The sequence below is a fragment of the Plecotus auritus genome, assembly GCF_963455305.1.
Source record: "Plecotus auritus genome assembly, chromosome: 4".
NCBI lineage: Eukaryota > Metazoa > Chordata > Mammalia > Chiroptera > Vespertilionidae > Plecotus > Plecotus auritus.
In genome coordinates, this window is record NC_137775.1 from 192,064,446 (window position 1) to 192,082,707 (window position 18,262).

Sequence of the window (18,262 nt, forward strand, 5' to 3'; positions counted from 1 at the left end):
GCCTCCCGGGGCCGTATCCCTTTCAGACGGTGACTCCCGCGCACCCTCCAAACCTCGATGAGGGCGGGGTTGACGGCAGGGTCTTCTCCCCGAGCAAGACCGGCAGCGGCTCCGCGTCGCCCACCCCGGCGTTTCCCGTGTCTCCGCTGACACCGTATGGTGAGGACGGAGGGAAGGGCGCCCCTGGTCCCCACCCTGCCTCCGGGGAACGCGGGCGCTGCTCACCCTGCATCTCTTCCAGCGACCACGCCCCCGCACCACCCCGCGTTCAGCCCGCCCGGGCCCCCCATGGGCAGCGCCAGCGGCCTGTACAGAGCGGCTCACGGTAAGGCACGTCTCAGCGGGGAGCGAGGGTGGCTCTGACGGGAGGTGAGGGACGCACCCTGCAACCCGCTGGGGTGGCATCGGCGACGTGTCTCCGCCGGCCGCCCAGTGCGGCTGAGTGAGTGTCCGTGAGCGAGGGTTCCTGGGGAAGGTCACAGTGACCTTGGCAGCCACTCAGCAGGGCGTGACGCGGAGTTGAGAAGAAACTGGACCCCCTTTAAGAGGAAGGGGCCCCCGGTGGGCGCTCATGCGGCGGGGCGGCCCTCGCCACGGCCTCGTGCCCCTGACCGTCCGGCTCCTCGTGTCCTCGACGCTGGGCGCTGCCCTCGAGCTTCCAGGGCACGGCAGCTGCTGGGGCTGGGGCAGCGGCTGGAGCGTTGCGTGCCCGGCCGTGTCAGATGCCCGGGCAGGGCGGGCGGGCGGGCGTGTTAGCCGAACGGCGATGCAGGTGCTCGCTCGCCCCCCCCCCCTACTCCCGTTGCACCTTCCCCAGGAAGCAAGGAGACCCGGTGCCCGTCCAGGGAGAGACACTTCCGGGCGAGGCCTGGTCAGTCCTCAAAGCCTGACACTAGCCCAGCCGTGAGCAAACTACGGCCCGCGGGCCGGATCCGGCTGTTCTATCCGGTTCTCTTGCTCTCCCCTCCGCTCCTTTCCTTTGAATTTATATCAGTTCACACAAACACTCCATCCATGCTTTTGTTCCGGCCCTCCAGTCCAGTTTAAGAACCCATGGTGGCCCTCGAGTCAAAAAGTTTGCCCACCCCTGCCCTAGAACATTCTGCCAGGCTGCACCGCTTCCCGGACCGGGCTCGCTCTTCTTGGGCGCTTCCGTGAACTTGACTGAGAATGTGTGCAAGGGGCCTGGGAGCTGGTGTGGGCGGTGGTGTGTGTGACGTGTGCAGGCGTGTGTGACGTGTGCAGGCGTGTGTGACGACGTGTGCAGGGCCCTCAGTGGCTTTGCCTGTGCGGAGCTGAGGGGCAGGCCCTGTGCATCGCGTCACGTCGCAGCGTGCGTGTGCTCAGTGTCTGGTGTGTACGCGGTGTCTGTCTGCAGGCCCTCTTCCCTGAGTGGGGACCCACACAGCTGGTGTGGAGCAGCCACCCCCCCCCCCCATGGAACATGAGAGAGGGGAGGTGGCCGCTGGAAACTGGAAATGAGCCGGGTGGGGGGGCAGCGGGTGCAGCCGCGGGACGAGGGGACGGCTCGGTCTGACACCGTCCTGTGCGTGCCCCCTCCGCGCGGCCGGGCCTCTGCTGCTGCTGCTGCTGCTGCTGCTTTCGGCCGAGAGGAGCCCTGTTCCCCGAGCCGGTGCGCAGCTCGCCTCGCCCTCTGGGCTGGGCTGGCGTCTGGGCACCGGGCCGTCGTTCTGATGGGCCCGCGGGTGTCCGCTCAGCTGTCCTGGTTCTGAGCCCGCAGGCGGGAGGGGGGCGGGGGACCAGGACAGGGTGGCCGGCGTGGGCGCCCCGAGCTCGCCGTCCTGCCCTTGTGCGGGCGCTTGCTGGAGCCAGCCTTGGCCGTGCGCGTGGAAGCTTTCATTCCAGACCCTCCAGGGAGCGCCCTGGGCCACATCGTTGAGCCCTGGGTCGGAGGAGCGGGGCGGTCTGGGCCCCGCAGGCCGGGTGTGGGCATTGGGGTCCGGGACCCACAGCAGGTGCCCTGGTCTCTAGGGTGGTTGGGGGTCAGGCCGCCGCTGGGAACAGGTGATCTGAGGGTGTGCAGGCGGCCCTGGCCGTGAAACCTGGGTGTTTCCCTGCCGGGAGTGCCCGCCAGCACCCCTGCGGGCTTCCCTTCCCTTCCCAGGCCTTGCGCCGGGCCCTGCGCCCTCGCCCATCCTCACGGCTCCTCGCTGGGGAGGAGTCGGGGTGAGAGCTGAGGAGGGTCAGCCCCCCTGAGTCGCTGAGGGACGTGGGGGTGTAGACGGGTCGCCAGGCCTCAGCCTTTGTGACTGGCTGTGGCCAGCCTGTCGGAGCATTGGGGGTGTTCACACTGGAGCCTGGTGGCCCCAAACGAGGGTGCCCCTTGCCAGAGGGGCCCTGGCCGAGCATCCTGTTTGGGTTAGATCCTGCCACGTTTTAGTTTGTTCTCATAGACTTATCACGACACGTGTGTGTACCGTGTGTGTGTGTGTGTGTGTGTGTGTGTGTGTGTGTGTGTTGGTGTGGTCACGGCTGTGCCTGGTTGAGGTCTTCATGGCTTTCTCATGGCTTTCTGAGCACTTACACGTGTGCACACACAGAGACAGGGGGAGCTTGTAAGACCCCGAAGCCCGGAGAGTTCCATCCTTTGCACAGAAGGCAGGGCCTTGCCGAGGGCGTGGCAGGTGGCGGGGGGGTCGGAGGACAGACGCAGGGGGGCCCGCTGCTGGGTGCTTCCTGGGGAGCATGCGGTGGGGCCACGTGATGCGGGCGCAGCCGAGGTCGGTCTGTCTGCAGCGCCTTCTCTGCGGACCGTGGAGTGGGATCCTAGCAGGGCCTCCCTGGCGCCGGACAGGCGGCTCCCGGGACAGCGGGGGTGGGGGTGTCAGAGTGGCCCAGGCTCTGACTGAGGCCTGGTCCCTGGGGCTTTCTAAGATCCCTCTCTGTTTGTCATACGTGTGGGTCATGGAGGCGCCCTCTCTCTCCCGGGCCCGCCTTCCCGCGACACGCCTGTAGTGGGGGAACCTGGGTCCCCTTCATGGAGTGGCACCGGCCAGGCAGAGCCCCGGGAAGTGATGGACAGAGGCCCCCCGGGACCCATGGGCCTGCGGGCACGCCAGGGGCTGGGAGGGCGGGGCGGGCGTGGAACACTGTCCCGCTGATGCCTTGGGATGGCTGGGCCAGGAGGGGGCACCCAGGGGGCACGCCCCTTCCCCGCACCCTCTCCAGGCACCTTAGGCAAAAAGTCTGCCTCTTGATCCCCCACGGCGCCCCACCTTCTCGCACCCGGACAGCAGGCCTTCCTGAGGCCTCTGCCTGCCCAGAGGTTTGCTTCTCTCCTTCTCCACTTGCTCCCCTCATGGCTGTGCAGCCCAGGCCTCACCTCGGGCCCCAGGTTGCCTGTCCATCGGTGGGAGGGCAGGTGGGGACCTGCGGGACGCAGGGCTGGGCCAGCCCCCCCCCCGTCTCCCAATGGGCCTACGCACTATTGTCCGTCAAGTTTCACTCTTGGTAACGTCCGGCGTCTCGTGTGGAAAAGGCCGCGTGAAACGTTTGCTTCGTTCTCCAACAGGTCAGTCAGTGGGTGAGAGGCTGGAGCGGGACGCCTGACCCTCAGAGGGAGGCCGTGCGTGGTCCCGGCCCGAGGCCGGTGTGGGGAGGGCCGGCCTGGCCGGGCACAGCTGCGTGCACTTGTCCCTGGTGACCCGACAGGGCCTGCAGCCTGGGCCCCGTGGCCCCGTGGGCCGTGCAGTCTCGGCGAGTTCTCTGTGTGTGACTGGCCCCAGAGCACGCCCACCCCTCACCCCCGGGGCTGCTTCCTCCCTGTCAGGAGCGCGGGGCGTGGGAAAGCTGGGCCGCCCTCGCTGAGCCTGCATTTCCGACAGCCTCCGCCCGAGACGCAGGAAACAACAAGCAGAGGAAGTGAGGGTCCTCGGATCTTCCTGGCCGTGCCCTGGAGGTGGTCCAGGGTTGCACGGGGGCGGGGGGATGAGGGGGGCTGCTGCGTGTGCACCTGCCCGGACCCTTATCGCACGTGTGGGAGGCGGTGCCGGCCAGGGAGGGACGGGTCTGGGGCCGTGTCCCGGGGAGGACGTGAGCGGGTGGTGTCAGCACTGGGAGGTGGTGGTTGGTGCGGCTGTGCCCGACCCGTGAGGCAGGCGAGGCGAGAGGGGTGAGTGCCGGCTCCGTGCTGGGCTTGGGGGGTAAACCTTCCGTCCCGAAGGCCACACACACGGCAGAGCCCCTCCTCTGCTCCAGGGACTTGTTCCTGCAGGTCCCAGGCCACAGGAATGGAGCACATGCTGACCGAGAGGACAGTGTCCCAAGTCCTGTAACAAGGGGGGGCATTTGAAATAGGTTTTGACGAATGTGTAGGAGTTCTTCACCAGCTGGTTTGTGGGGGCTGACCTTTCAGAGGGAGGGCAGGATATGAGCAGAGAAGAGGGGAGCAAGGGCCAGAGTGTGAGCAGCCTGCTGGCGGGAGGGGGCCCAGCAGGTGAGAGTCTGCAGATGGCTCTGGGCAGGGAGTCCACCTGGGCCAGGAAGTGCTTGGGGGTTGAGCAGGGCAAGGGCAGGTGGAAGGTCCCCAGCACTCAGGCAGGGCGGGCCTGGGAGGGGGGTGATGCCCCCACCTAGGGGTGGGGGCGGGGGCGGGGGCGGGGGCAGGGCTGACCAGCAATTCTGGTGGCTGCGGGAGGTTCTCCGCTGGGAGCATGGGCCAGGGAACCAGGTCCCACTCGGGGGGAGGTGGCGCCTGAGGGGCAGGACCTGGGGTGGGAGACATCCCCAGGCCGGTCTGGGTGTCCTGCGGGTGGCACCTCCTCTGCGCCATCTGCTTGTCCCTGGGGTGGCGCTGGCGGGGCCGAGGTGAAGGGGCGGAGGGTTTCGCCGGCTGGGAGCTTCGGAGATGAAAGGGCGGGAAGGAAAAGGGGGAAGACTCCAGAGGAAGCCGCCACCGACGGAGCGCTGAGCGGGGTGGAGCCACTGCGCTGCCGGGACTGGGACTGGGACTGACCGCCAGGCCCGCCCATACCGCCCGGCGCTCCCCCCCCACCACACGGCACACACCGCCCAGGCCGGGGCTCAGGGCGCCTCTGAATGGGCCTCCCGGGAGGTGGCCGCCCCGCGCCGCCCCAGCACCCCCGGGACGCCCCAGCTCCCCCCGGGACGCAGAACCGGAGCGGCCCTGCCCCAGTGGGTGTGGGACGCCGCTCGCCACACAGGGCCGTGGGGGACAAGCCGCAGAGCCCCTCCACCCGCGCCGAGGCCCCAGGCCCTTCCCTGGACAGACTGCGCCCCGGCGCCCAGGTGAGCGCTCAGCCCAGCCAGCAGCCTCCTGCCACATGGGGTCCGTCCTCCACCCCCCCCCGCACCCCCCCCCTGCTGAAACCTGATCTGGGGTGGGGGAGGGGCCTGGTGGGACCAGGTGGGCGGTGGGGGCTGCAGCCAAGGGGAGGGGCTGGGGCAGGACTGGGAGGAGGGGGGCTCGGCCAGTGTCTGGCCCTTGGAGGCCGCGCTGGGGTCCCTGAGGCTCCGGGGTCTGTGGCCCCTGCCCAGCGGGGGCAGCTTCGGAAGCCGGCCGCTCTGTCTGAGCCGGGGCTCCCGGCCCCAGAGCCTGGCCTACAGATGTGGGCTCGCCGCCCTGCTTCCCGGGCAGCACATTCTTTTGCTGAAACCGAGAAACGCAGAAAAATGAGAAAAATGTGCCTGCCGCGTCCGGGGCCGTGGCCACCCCGGGGCTCCCCGCTCCCTCCCCGCTCCCTCCCCTCCTTCGCGTCTTCCCTCTGACTCCCCGCTCCGGGTGAGCTGTGGGCGGCGCAGGCTCTGAGGGTGCCTGGGCAGCAAGTGCTCGGACAGGGTGGCTGCTCGGACAGGGTGGCAAGTGCTCGGACAGGGTGGCCGCTCGGACAGGGTGGCCGCTCGGACAGGGTGGCAAGTGCTCGGACAGGGTGGCCGCTCGGACAGGGTGGCCGCTCGGACAGGGTGGCAAGTGCTCGGACAGGGTGGCAAGTGCTCGGACAGGGTGGCCGCTCGGACAGGGTGGCAAGTGCTCGGACAGGGTGGCCGAGCGGGGGCCCGTGTCCTGGGTTCTGCTGACCGGCCGACGGGATGGGTTTTGCCGGAAGGAAGGGGACAAGTAACGGGGAAAGGGAGGGAACCCCGAAACGCTGCCTGTGGAAAGCAAGTTGGTGGCCAGAAGCGACGCCCGGTCGGGGGAGCCACCCTCTACTTCCCGCCAGAGTCGGGGTCCCCTCTGGCCCAGGGGTCCCTCTGGCTCGAGTGGATCCGTCTGTTCGGTTTCCTGTGGTTTGGGCTCCGTTGCCCGTCACCCCCCGTGTGGTTTTCCCCGAATCCCACACAGCGAGCCGGCTGCAGTGGACGTGGTCAGCTCAGGACGGAGCCGGCTCTCTCCACGGGGAGCACGGGTCTGGGCTGGTTTGTGTGCGGAGGGAGGGCTCTGCCTGTGGCCTGTGGCCGCGGGGTTCCGGGCGGAGCTTGGAGCGCCGTGCTGAGGGTCTGGGCGTTCTGAGCGGCGATGAGGCCCACGGCTCCCTCCCCGTCCTGTCCCTGAAGGCAGCGTGTTGGGGGTGGGTGCAGTTGTGAAGTGAGGCAGGGACTGTCAGCTGTCCCTGTGGACGCAGGGGTGGCCTAGGCAGGGACAGAGAGGGAGGCAGGGAGGGATGAGGCAGGAAGGGAGGAGGGAGGAGGCAGGGAGGGAGGAGGAGGCAGGGAGGGATGAGGCAGGGAGGGATGAGGGAGGAGGGAGGAGGCAGGGAGGGAGGAGGGAGGAGGCAGGGAGGAGGGAGGAGGCAGGGAGGGAGGAGGGAGGAGGCAGGGAGGGAGGAGGGAGGAGGCAGGGAGGGAGGAGGGAGGAGGCAGGGAGGGAGGAGGGAGGAGGCAGGGAGGGAGGAGGGAGGAGGCAGGGAGGGAGGAAGGAGGAGGCAGAAAGCGGGGAGGAAGGAGGCAGGGAGGGAGGAGGAAGGAGGGAGGGAGGGAGGAGGCAGGGAGGGAGGAGGGAGGAGGCAGGGAGGGAGGAGGGAGGAGGCAGGGAGGGAGGAGGGAGGAGGCAGGGAGGGAGGCGGAAGGAGGGAGGGAGGGATGAGGGAGGAAGCAGGGAGGGAGGAGGCAGAAAGGGGGGAGGGATGAGGCAGAAAGGGAGGAGGGAGGAAGGAGGGAGGAGGCAGGGAGGGAGGAGGGAGGAGGCAGGGAGGGAGGAGGGAGGAGGCAGGGAGGGAGGAGGGAGGAGGCAGGGAGGGAGGAGGGAGGAGGCAGGGAGGGAGGAAGGAGGAGGCAGAAAGCGGGGAGGAAGGAGGCAGGGAGGGAGGAGGAAGGAGGGAGGGAGGGAGGAGGCAGGGAGGGAGGAGGGAGGAGGGAGGGAGGGAGGAGGCAGGGAGGGAGGAGGGAGGAGGCAGGGAGGGAGGAGGGAGGAGGCAGGGAGGGAGGAAGGAGGAGGCAGAAAGCGGGGAGGAAGGAGGCAGGGAGGGAGGAGGAAGGAGGGAGGGAGGGAGGAGGCAGGGAGGGAGGAGGGAGGAGGCAGGGAGGGAGGAGGGAGGAGGCAGGGAGGGAGGAAGGAGGAGGCAGAAAGCGGGGAGGAAGGAGGCAGGGAGGGAGGCGGAAGGAGGGAGGGAGGGAGGAGGCAGGGAGGGAGGAGGGAGGAGGCAGGGAGGGAGGAGGAAGGGAGGGAGGGAGGAGGGAGGAGGCAGGGAGGGAGGAGGGAGGAGGCAGGGAGGAGGGAGGAGGCAGGGAGGGAGGAGGGAGGAGGCAGGGAGGGAGGAGGGAGGAGGCAGGGAGGGAGGAGGGAGGAGGCAGGGAGGGAGGAAGGAGGAGGCAGAAAGCGGGAGGAAGGAGGCAGGGAGGGAGGAGGAAGGAGGGAGGGAGGGAGGAGGCAGGGAGGGAGGAGGGAGGAGGCAGGGAGGGAGGAGGGAGGAGGCAGGGAGGGAGGAAGGAGGAGGCAGAAAGCGGGGAGGAAGGAGGCAGGGAGGGAGGCGGAAGGAGGGAGGGAGGGAGGAGGCAGGGAGGGAGGAGGGAGGAGGCAGGGAGGGAGGAGGAAGGGAGGGAGGGAGGAGGGAGGAGGCAGGGAGGGAGGAGGGAGGAGGCAGGGAGGAGGGAGGAGGCAGGGAGGGAGGAGGGAGGAGGCAGGGAGGGAGGAGGGAGGAGGCAGGGAGGGAGGAGGGAGGAGGCAGGGAGGGAGGAGGGAGGAGGCAGGGAGGGGGGAGGGAGGAGGGAGGGAGGGAGGAGGGAGGAGGCAGGGAGGGAGGAGGGAGGGGCAGGGAGGGAGGAGGGAGGAGGCAGGGAGGGAGGAGGGAGGAGGCAGGGAGGGAGGCGGAAGGAGGGAGGGAGGGATGGATGAGGGAGGGAGGCAGGGAGGGAGGCGGAAGGAGGGAGGGAGGGAGGGATGAGGGTGGGAGGCAGGGAGGGAGGAGGGAGGAGGCAGGGAGGGAGGAGGGAGGAGGCAGGGAGGGGGAGGGGGGAGGGAGGAGGCAGGGAGGGGGGAGGATGAGGCAGAGAGGGGGGGAGGGGAGGAGGCAGGGAGGGGAGGAGGGAGGAGGCAGGGAGGGAGGAGGGAGGAGGGAGGGAGGCGTGGAGGAGGGACCTCCCGTGGGAAGAGTGTAGCCACAGCAGGACGGTCGGCCCCCCTAAAGCAGGGAGCCTCTCAGAACAGGGTCACCATCGGCTCACGGCGCCGTGGGATGAGGGTCAGTCCCGGGGAGGCCGCGGGCCCAGCGGAGCCCAGCACGTCCTGGCGCGCAGCCTGCAGCAGCCCTTGCTCGGACGCCCAGGGTTACTCTCTTCATCCCGTAAGCCAGTGCGTGACGGAGCCGGGTGCTGGCCCATGTTGGAGCCTCCTGAGACCACAGCCGTGACGGTGACCTCCGCTCCGGCTGCCGCAGAGCCTCGCCCAGACAGAGTGTGAGCCCGGGCGTGCGGAGGAGGGTGTGACGCTCGGGACGGGACGTCTGGGTCCGCGGCTCCCACGGGAAGGCCGTCGTGTGGGAGCTGTGCCTTCCCGTCTCCCGCCTCCCCTCCCTGTGGGTGAAGGAAACAACAGGCAGAGGCGGGGAGCAGGTAGGGGGCCAGTGGCCGAGGGTGTCGGTGGCGGTGCCGTGTGGAGGCCCACGCGGCCGTCCATGGGACACGTGGACTTGACCCCAAGGCCCAGGACTGCCGAGTGCTCCTCCCCCACGCCCCTCCCAGCCCAGCTGGCCCCCCCATGACCTCAGGGCCCTGTTCCCGCCGCCTCGGCCTCGGCCTGGGCCTCGCCAGGAGCGACGTGGACGGGCATGAGGACCAGGGCCATGCAGCTGCCCCATGTGCCCCCAAAGGAGGCAGCGTCTGGGCAGGGCCGCGTCAGGGGTGGCGCCTGGAGGCCCGGAGGGAGGGGCGGTGCCGGGAGCCAGGGGGCGGAGGGACCCAGGGCTCGCAGGCGGGAGTGTGAGGGGTGGGCGTGTGCCGAGGATGCAGTGGGCAGAGGACGGGGAATCACTGGGCAGCCAGCCCTCCTGGGCGACGGAGTGAAGGTAAAGGAGCTTCTGGAATGCTCTGGAGGAGGGGGCCAGGGCAGACCCCACGTCTCGCAGCTCATGGCCCGCCCGGAGCAGACGCAGAGCCGGTCCAGGCGTCCGTCAGTCCCGCTGCTGCTCACGTCCGTCCTCAGCCGGGGCGCGGTCCCCTCACAGCTCAGCTGCCCTCGAGGAGGAGGAGAAGGAGGAGGAGGGGGAGAGGGGGAGGGAGGGGGAGGAAGAGGGGGAGGGGGAGGAGGAGAGGGAGAGGGAGGGGGAGGAGGAGAGGGAGGGGGAGAGGGAGGGGGAGGAGGAGGAAGGGGAGGGGAGGAAGAGGAGGAGGGGGGAGGAGGAGGGGGGAGGAGGAGGAGGGGGAGGAGGAGGAGGGGGAGAGGGAGGGAGAGGAGGAGAGGGAGGAGGAGGGGGAAGGGAGGAGGAGGGGGGAGGAGGGGGAGGGGGGAGGAGGGGGAGGAGGAGGAGGTGAAGGGGAGGAGGTGGAGGAGAGGGAGGAGGAGGAGGGGGAGGGGGAGGGAGGAGGTGGAGGAGAGGGAGGAGGAGGAGGGAGAGGGGGAGGAGAGGGAGGGGAGGAGGAGGGGGAGGAGGAGGGGGAGGGGAGGAGGGGGAGGGGAGGAGAAGGGGGGAGGAGGGGGAGGAGGAGGGGGAGGGGAGGAGGAGGAGGAGAGGGAGGAGGAGGAAGAAGAGGGGTAGAGGGAGGAGGAGGGGGAGGGGAGGGGGAGGAGGAGCTGCAGGCTGCTCGGTGGCATCTGTGTTGTGGACGGGAACCTTCTGGAGCTCCTTCAGACGCGTAAACAGAGATAAAAATAAGTGGAGGGCAGGGCGCACTCATGGGTGGGGAACCCGTGTCACCGAGGGTCGGCCGCCCGCTGCGTCTGGGATTAACGGGCGTTCTCGTGGAGCGTGACGATGGCGGGGTCTGCGTGGTGAGGACCCGAACCGCCGGGACGGCTGCCCTGCGGGAGGCGGCGCCCTGAAGCCGGTCGGCAGGGGTGGGGGGGGGGGGCACCTGTGGCGTGGACTCGGGTGCAAGGCCGGGGAGGGGAGCCGCCCACGCGCACCCCGGGCCCCGTCCGACAGGCCCGGGGGGTCAGCGCTGACGGAGACAGGCCGGACGTGTGGACGGCGCGCCCCCGACCTTGTCTCCACTCTCGCCCTGCGTGTCTCCTGTCTGTCTGCTTTACTCACCCGGTCACGCAAGCGTCTGGGCAGCGTCCCTGGTGCTGGGGTGGCGTGGGGCCACGTGGGCGTGGAGCATGGAGCATGTGGCACGGTGAGCCGTGTCCACCGGGAGGTGAAGCTGGGCTGGACACAGTGCAGACCAGAGGAGGGACGTGTGGTGTGGTCCCGTGTTCCAGGGGGACGCAGGGGTTCAGGGAAGAGTCCCAGGGGGGGTTCAGGGAGGGGACCCGGGGGGTTCAGGGAAGGGTCCCCGGGGGTTCAGGGAGGGGTCCCGGGGGGTTCAGGGAGGGTCCCGGGGGGTTCAGGGAGGGTCCCGGGGGGTTCAGGGAGGGGTCCCGGGGGGTTCAGGGAGGGGTCCCGGGGGGTTCAGGGAGGGGTCCCGGGGGGTTCAGGGAGGGGTCCCGGGGGGACACAGCCACTGTCAGGTCGGGGACTTAGAACAGCAGCCTCTGGTTTCTGACGTTGGGGAGCAGCCTTCCCTAGCTGCTGGGGTCCATTTCTGTGTGCGCGCAGGCCCAGGTGCTGGGGGGCCCGTTTCTGTGTGCGCAGGCCCGGGTGCAGGGGGGCCCGTTTCTGTGTGCGCGCACGCCCGGGTGCAGGGGGGGCCCGTTTCTGTGTGCGCGCAGGCCCAGGTGCTGGGGGGCCCGTTTCTGTGTGCGCAGGCCCGGGTGCTGGGGGGCCCGTTTCTGTGTGCGCAGGCCCGGGTGCTGGGGGGCCCGTTTCTGTGTGCGCAGGCCCGGGTGCTGGGGGGCCCGTTTCTGTGTGTGCGCAGGCCCGGGTGCTGGGGGGCCCGTTTCTGTGTGCGCGCAGGCCCGGGTGCGGCGGGGGGGGGGGGGGCCGTCGGCGGGTCTTCCTCAGGACACGGGGCCTCTCCTCGGCGTCTGCTTTTCTTTTTAAAAGATTTGTCTTGATTACTTTTTCAGGGAGAGAGGAAGGGAGAGGGAGAGAGATAGACACATCACTGATGAGAGGGAACCGTGGATTCGCTGCCACTAGGGATCAGCCCGCAACCGGGCAGGTGCCCTGACCGGGAATTGAACCAGCAACCTCCCGGTTCATCGGTCGATGCTCAACCACGGAGCCGCCGGCCAGGGCTGTGGTGCGGGCCCCCCCGGGGTAAACACTGCTGCCTGTCACCGTCCCAGCTCCTGTGGCGGAGGGCGGGACCGCAGCTGCGGGTGGAGGCACCAGGTGTCCCCCCCCAGGGCTGATGGCTGATCACACCCCCAGGAGGGACGCTCTGACACGTGCCACACGGTGGCCCTGGCGGGCAGGCGGTCTCCACAGGGCAGACTCTGCGTGTCCACTTCCGGGGGGAGGGGTCAGATGTGCGGAGACCCAAGGCAGTCGGTGGCGCCAGGGCGGGCGGGGGTGGGCGGGGCGCTCGTGGGCACAGCTGCCGTCTCGCGGATGAGGCTCTGGATGGACGTGGGGGCGGCCACCCCACCTGAGTGCTGAGGGCGCAGAGCCTGCAGCTGGGGGCAGGCGGTCAGTGGCAGGAAAGGGCACGCCGGGAGCAGAGGGGTCTGGGCAGGTTTGCTGTGGTGAGGCCTCTCCCCACCCCAGCGCCCCCACCCCGGTTGCGCCCCACCGCTCGGCACCTCCAGACCCAGCTCTGGGTGCACCCCATTCTCAGCCCGGGTGCTCTGGGCGCCCTCAGCACCCCCAGCTCCCCGTGGCCCCATCCTCGGCCTAGGCCCCCTCGGCACCCCGGCCCCAGCGGTTCCTGAGCCAGCAGGGAAGAGGTGTCCCCGGAGCTCCCCGAGCTGCAGGCGCCAGCCCGGCTCCCAGGTTGCCAGGGGGCCCGTCAGCCGCTCGGAGACTCGCTCGCTCGGCGGGCGGGCGTGGACGTTGCTGGGGAGACCGTCTGAGGGAAGGGAATTCCCGGGCGCCCGTGGGTCAGACCTGAGCGGAGAAGGACGTCCTGTCCTCCCGAGGGTCCCGGGGACGGAGCCGTTTCCTGGTTCTCTCCTGTGATTGGGGGACGGGGAGGGGGGCCGTAGGTTCTGAAGGGTCGGTCGCTCCCCGTTTGCATGAGGACCTCACAGACAGGGACCCCGCGTCCTGTGGGCCGGCACCCCCAGCCCGTCGGGGGAGTGGGACCTCGGGTGCTTCTAGAAGAAAGCTTTCCGGGGGCTCACAGAAAACGGCGGCCTTGCCCTGGAGCACACGTGTATGGGGTCCTGACGGGGGCTTTGGAAGAGGAAGCGAAGACCGGGAAGGGGTGTGCGTGTGTACCACGTGTGTACCGCGTGTGTACCGCGTGTGTACCGCGTGTGTACCGCGGCCGCCCGGGAGCCGCGTGTGGCGGAGACGCGGGACGTGGGTTTTCACCAGAAAAGCACCGGAGATGACGCCTGCCTCCTCCTCGGCCTTCGCTGGCTCGGCCCCTGGCCACTGGCCTGCCCGCCCCTTTGCAGAGGCTGGTGAATGGCTCCTTGTTCATAGACAATTAACAGAAGAATTGCAGAATGAGGGCTGGTTGGAAACACCGCCAGGACTTCCCGCACAAAGGCTGCTTTTTAAAACAGGGGCGCTGGCAGCCGGGGGCTGGGGGGGCGGGTGGCGAAGGGGAGAAGGAGGGAAGGAGAGGAGGGCTCTGAGCTAAGCAGACCCACTCCACGGGTCTGTCCAAGGCGACCCAAAGGTCCCAGAGGTCAAGGTCGTGCCCTGGGGTCTGGGACAGTGGTAGGGAGTCCAGACCGGGACCCAAGATCAGAGCTCTTCCTCCCGGAGCCCCAGGTCCCCCCGAAGTTCAGCGGGAGGGGAGACAAGGGGCGGCTCGGGCGCCACCGCAGGGCGCTCTCCTACTGACCACAGGGCCTGGTGCGCGGGTGAGGGCGGGTGCAGGACGCGGACAGCAGGTGGTGGACGGAGAGAGGCTGGTAGATGGGGGAGGGGAGGAGGGAGGGAGGGGAAGAGAGAGGAGGGGGGAGGGGAGGAGAGGAGGGAGGGAGAGGAGGAGAGGAGGGAGGGAGGGAGGGGAGGAGAGAGGAAGGGGGGAGGGGAAGAGAGGATGGAGGGAGGGGGAGGAGGGAGGGAGGGGAGGAGAGAGGAGGGAGGGAAGGTGGAGAGGGAGGAGGGAGGGAGGGGAGGAGAGAGGAGGGAGGGAGGGGAAGAGAGGAGGGGGGAGGGAAGGTGGGGAGGAGGGAGGGAAGAGGGAGGGGAGGAGGGAGGGAGGGGAAGAGAGGAGGGGGAAGGGAAGGTGGGGAGGAGAGGAGGGGGGGAGGGAAGGTGGGGAGGGAGGAGGGAGGGAGGGGAGGAGAGGGGAGGGAGGGGAGGAGAGGAGTGGGGAGGGAGAGGAGGAGAGGATGGAGGGAGGGGAGGAGGGAGGGAGGGAGGGGAGGAGGGAGGGAGGGGAAGAGAGGAGGGGGGAGGGAAGGTGGGGAGGAGGGAGGGAGAGGAGGGAAGAGGGAGGGGAGGAGGGAGGGAGGGGAAGAGAGGAGGGGGGAGGGAAGGTGGGGAGGAGGGAGGGAGAGGAGGGAAGAGGGAGGGGAGGAGAGGAGGGAAGGAGGGAGGGGAGGAGAGGAGGGGAAGAGAGGAGGGGGGAGGGAAGGTGGGGAGGGAGGAGGGGAGGGGAGGAGGGAGGGAGGGAGAGGAGGGAAGAGGGAGGGGAGGAGAGGAGGGAGGGAGGGAGGGGAGGAGAGGGGAGGGAGGGGAGGAGAGGAGGGGGGAGGGGGGAAGAAAGATGCTCTCTCACAGTTTATGTGAATGTGCCTGTTCATTGTGGGTCACAGGCGGAGGCTGGGCAAGTGCCATCCTGACCTCCGTTAACGTGACCCTGTTCTCATCAAAGGTCCCGTAGGCGTTTGTTGGCCGTTTGTAGTTGACAGTGACTGACACGTGAGCGACGTTTATACCTTCGTAAGCTTTCTGACCGGGAACAGGGAACACGGAAATGTCGGTGTTGTTTTTTACAAACGCCCCATGCCCCGCCTTTCTTGTGAGCCGTGGCTCCTGTGCCCGGCTCCGAGTCTCAGGATAAACCTGAGATCGGGGGTCCTCCCCCCGTTTTCACCACAGGCCTGTTCCCTCCACGCGTCCCGGCCTCCGGCGGACGGCGGGCTCCAGACCGTGGGTCCCCTTCCTGTTAACTTGCACGCTGTGTAAACAGTGGACAGCGGGAGCCCCATCATCCGGCCCAGCCCGCCAGCCGGGGCCTGAAATAGCCTCACCCTCACGGCGGAGCCCTGACCCCTCCTGCCGCACCCTTTGGTGCAGGAAGTGCAGGAAGGGGAAGCCGGGCTCGGCCTCGTCCCCACATCCGGGGTGAGGGAGCGGGAGCGGGAGAGGGCGCCCTGGTCCCCCGCCGGGCCACCCATTGGCAGCGGGAACCGCGAAGTGGCGGGTCAGAGTCCCAAACCCCGAGGACCCTGAGGCCCGGGCGCCCCTGGGTGTGGCAGGGAAGGGAGGGGGCGAGGACGGAGGGCGTGGCCAGGACCAGATGCAGGGACCTGAGGAAGCCTCTTGGGCCCCGATGGGGTCGGCGCTGATGTGTGGGGATCCCCACACTGTGACGCTCATCCCAGGGGGCCGCACCCAGGAAGCTGCGGCAGCGCCCCAGGGCCCCGCGCAGGCCTGGGGAAGGGCCCGCGCGCCCACCGTGGGGTCCGGAGCGGAGACGCCCGGCTCGGGCCCCGGTAGAAGGCAGCTCCCCTCCCGGGAGCGTCAGCCTAGTTCCCGTGAAGGCCGGAGCCCTCCCTGTTCGGCTGGTGCCCGGGCCCCTGCAGCTGAGCCCAGAGCCGGGCCAGGCGGGCAGTCTTTCAGAGACTCGCCCACAGAACGGGTGTCTGTCCGTCCGCCTCTGGCCTGGGGGTCCTCGAGTCCTGGCCCTGAGAGCGCCCCGCCCACGCTCCGCATCTGGCTCCTCGGCAGCCCCTCCTCCTGGGTGCCTCCTCCTGGGTGCCCTCCTGGGTGCCTCCTCCTGGGTGCCTCCTCCTGGGTGCCCTCCTGGGTGCCCTCCTGGGTGCCTCTTCCTGGGTGCCTCCTCCTGGGTGCCCTCCTGGGTGCCTCCTCCTGGGTGCGCCCTCCTGGGTGCCTCCTCCTGGGTGCCTCCTCCTGGGTGCCCTCCTGGGTGCCCTCCTGGGTGCCTCCTCCTGGGTGCCTCCTCCTGGGTGCCTCCTCCTGGGTGCCCTCCTGGGTGCCCTCCTGGGTGCCTCTTCCTGGGTGCCCCCTCCTGGGTGCCCTCCTGGGTGCCTCCTCCTGGGTGCCTCCTCCTGGGTGCCCTCCTGGGTGCCTCTTCCTGGGTGCCCTCCTGGGTCCCACGTTTGGCTCTGCCTCTGGGCCTGGGAGTCAGGGTGCCTGGCTGGGAGACAGTGCTTCGAGGGTCCCTCACCTCTCAGCCCCTCGGCTCAGAGCTCTGAACCCCGGTTTTTATCTCCCCAGAACCGTGGACTGCCACAGCCCAACCGTGGCCTCTGCTTGGCCTCCGTTCCACACGCTCCCGAGTGGAAAAGTCTAGGCTGGAGACACGGCTGTGGTGTCGACTGGCTGCGTGGCTTCTCTTAACGTCCCTGTTCCTCACAGCCCCTCGTTCTAGGGCAGAAAGCACAGCGACCTGCGGTCTCGGTCGCACTGTATGGACCCTGGTGGTTTGTCCCATTCGGGAAGCTTCAGACAGGCCAGGTCTTAAACCGCCCCACAACCCGTGGCCTGGAGGCCTGTCCTGGCCCTGGCACAGCCTCCGGTGGATGAGCTTCTCATCAGTGGAATGTGGGAGGTTCTGTGGGATCCGTGGGACGTGTGGGAGCCCGTGGGACGTGTGGGGTCCGTGGGACGTGTGGGACCCGTGGGACGTGTGGGACCCGTGGGATGTGTGCGAGGTTCCATGGGACGTGTGGGATCCTTCGGACGTGTGGGATCCGTGGGACGTGTGGGGTCCGTGGGACGTGTGGGATCCGTGGGACGTGTGGGACCCGTGGGACGTGTGGGACCCGTGGGACGTGTGGGGTCCATGGGATGTGTGCGAGGTTCCGTGGGACGTGTGGGGTCCGTGGGATGTGTGGGACGTGTGGGGTCCGTGGGACGTGTGGGGTCCGTGGGACGTGTGGGGTCCGTGGGATGTGTGGGACGTGTGGGGTCCGTGGGACGTGTGGGGTCCGTGGGATGTGTGCGAGGTTCCGTGGGGCGTGTGGGGTCCGTGGGATGTGTGGGACGTGTGGGGTCCGTGGGACGTGTGGGATCTGTGGGACGTGTGGGGTCCGTGGGATGTGTGCGAGGTTCCGTGGGACGTGTGGGGTCCGTGGGGCGTGTGGGACGTGTGGGGTCCGTGGGACGTGTGGGGTCCGTGGGATGTGTGCGAGGTTCCGTGGGACGTGTGGGGTCCGTGGGGCGTGTGGGACGTGTGGGGTCCGTGGGACGTGTGGGGTCCGTGGGATGTGTGCGAGGTTCCGTGGGGCGTGTGGGACGTGTGGGATCTGTGGGACGTGTGGGGTCCGTGGGACGTGTGGGGTCCGTGGGATGTGTGCGAGGTTCCGTGGGATGTGTGGGACGTGTGGGATCTGTGGGACGTGTGGGGTCCGTGGGACGTGTGGGGTCCGTGGGATGTGTGCGAGGTTCCGTGGGGCGTGTGGGACGTGTGGGGTCCGTGGGACGTGTGGGATCCGTGGGACGTGTGGGATCCGTGGGACGTGTGGGGTCCGTGGGATGTGTGGGACGTGTGGGGTCCGTGGGACGTGTGGGGTCCGTGGGATGTGTGCGAGGTTCCGTGGGATGTGTGGGACGTGTGGGGTCCGTGGGACGTGTGGGGTCTGTGGCACATGTGGGGTCCGTGGGACGTGTGGGATCCGTGGGATGTGTGCGAGGTTCCGTGGGGCGTGTGGGACATGTGGGACCCGTGGGACGTGTGGGACCCGTGGGACGGGTGGGACCCGTGGGACGTGTGGGACCCGTGGGACGTGTGGGACCCGTGGGACGTGTGGGACCTGTGGGACGTGTGGGACCCGTGGGACGTGTGGGATCTGTAGAACGTGTGGGCTGGGTGTCCCACAGGCGGCTGTTGAAGGCTCGCGGCCTCTCCCCTGCATGACGGGGGCTGACTGGGCGGCTGCCCCCTCGGGTGAGGACACGTGGCGACACCGTGCTCAGGCGGGAAGTGACCTGATGACCCGCGGGGGGCACGTGGCTGTGTGCCCTCCCAGGGCTGCGCTTGTTGGAAGGTGGCCTTGCCTCTCCAAAGCGAGAAAGGTCCCAACGCCAGCGCCGTGCGTCGGTCGCTCGGGCAAGCTGGCCCTCGTTGGTGACGCGGCCCCTGGGTCGCCGGGCCCCCCACGCGCACGGCGAGGACAGCAGCTCACGCTTCCGTGCTGAGCGCTCGTGGGACCGACGCCAGGGGACCCTGCTCCCCGCAGACAGGACAGTCCCACCACCCCCCCCCGCCCTGCCCTCTGCAGAGCCGCGCGGCGGTCCCGAGGCCCTCGCCCGCCCCGTGGGAATGTCCGAGAGCCCCGTGGGACCCAGACCCTCAGCGCCGCCCTTCCCGCGGGCCTTCGCCTCCTCCTGCGCCACCGCCAGCGGCAGCCCCGGCTCCGGGAGGGACAGGTCAGCAGGGGCGGCCGTGGCCGGGCCGTGGGAGGAGGGTGCCGGTGGCCCACGCCGTCTGACCG

General features: G+C 69.4%; 1 protein-coding gene across 9 annotated transcripts in view; it reads left to right on the top strand.

Annotated features, from left to right (window-relative positions):
- The window catches only part of TNS3 (tensin 3), a 127,636-nt gene that overhangs the window by 93,371 nt on the left and 16,003 nt on the right, over positions 1-18,262 (top strand). For 7 of the 9 annotated variants that reach the window (XM_080666954.1, XM_080666955.1, XM_080666957.1 and 4 more), the window contains 3 exons: positions 27-159; positions 242-325; positions 18,050-18,197. In XM_080666954.1, the coding sequence (XP_080523080.1) occupies positions 27-159; positions 242-325; positions 18,050-18,197 (365 nt within the window). The remainder of the gene's footprint in view (positions 1-26; positions 160-241; positions 326-18,049; positions 18,198-18,262) is intronic. The other 2 variants (XM_080666958.1, XM_080666956.1) reach the window with 1 other exon arrangement.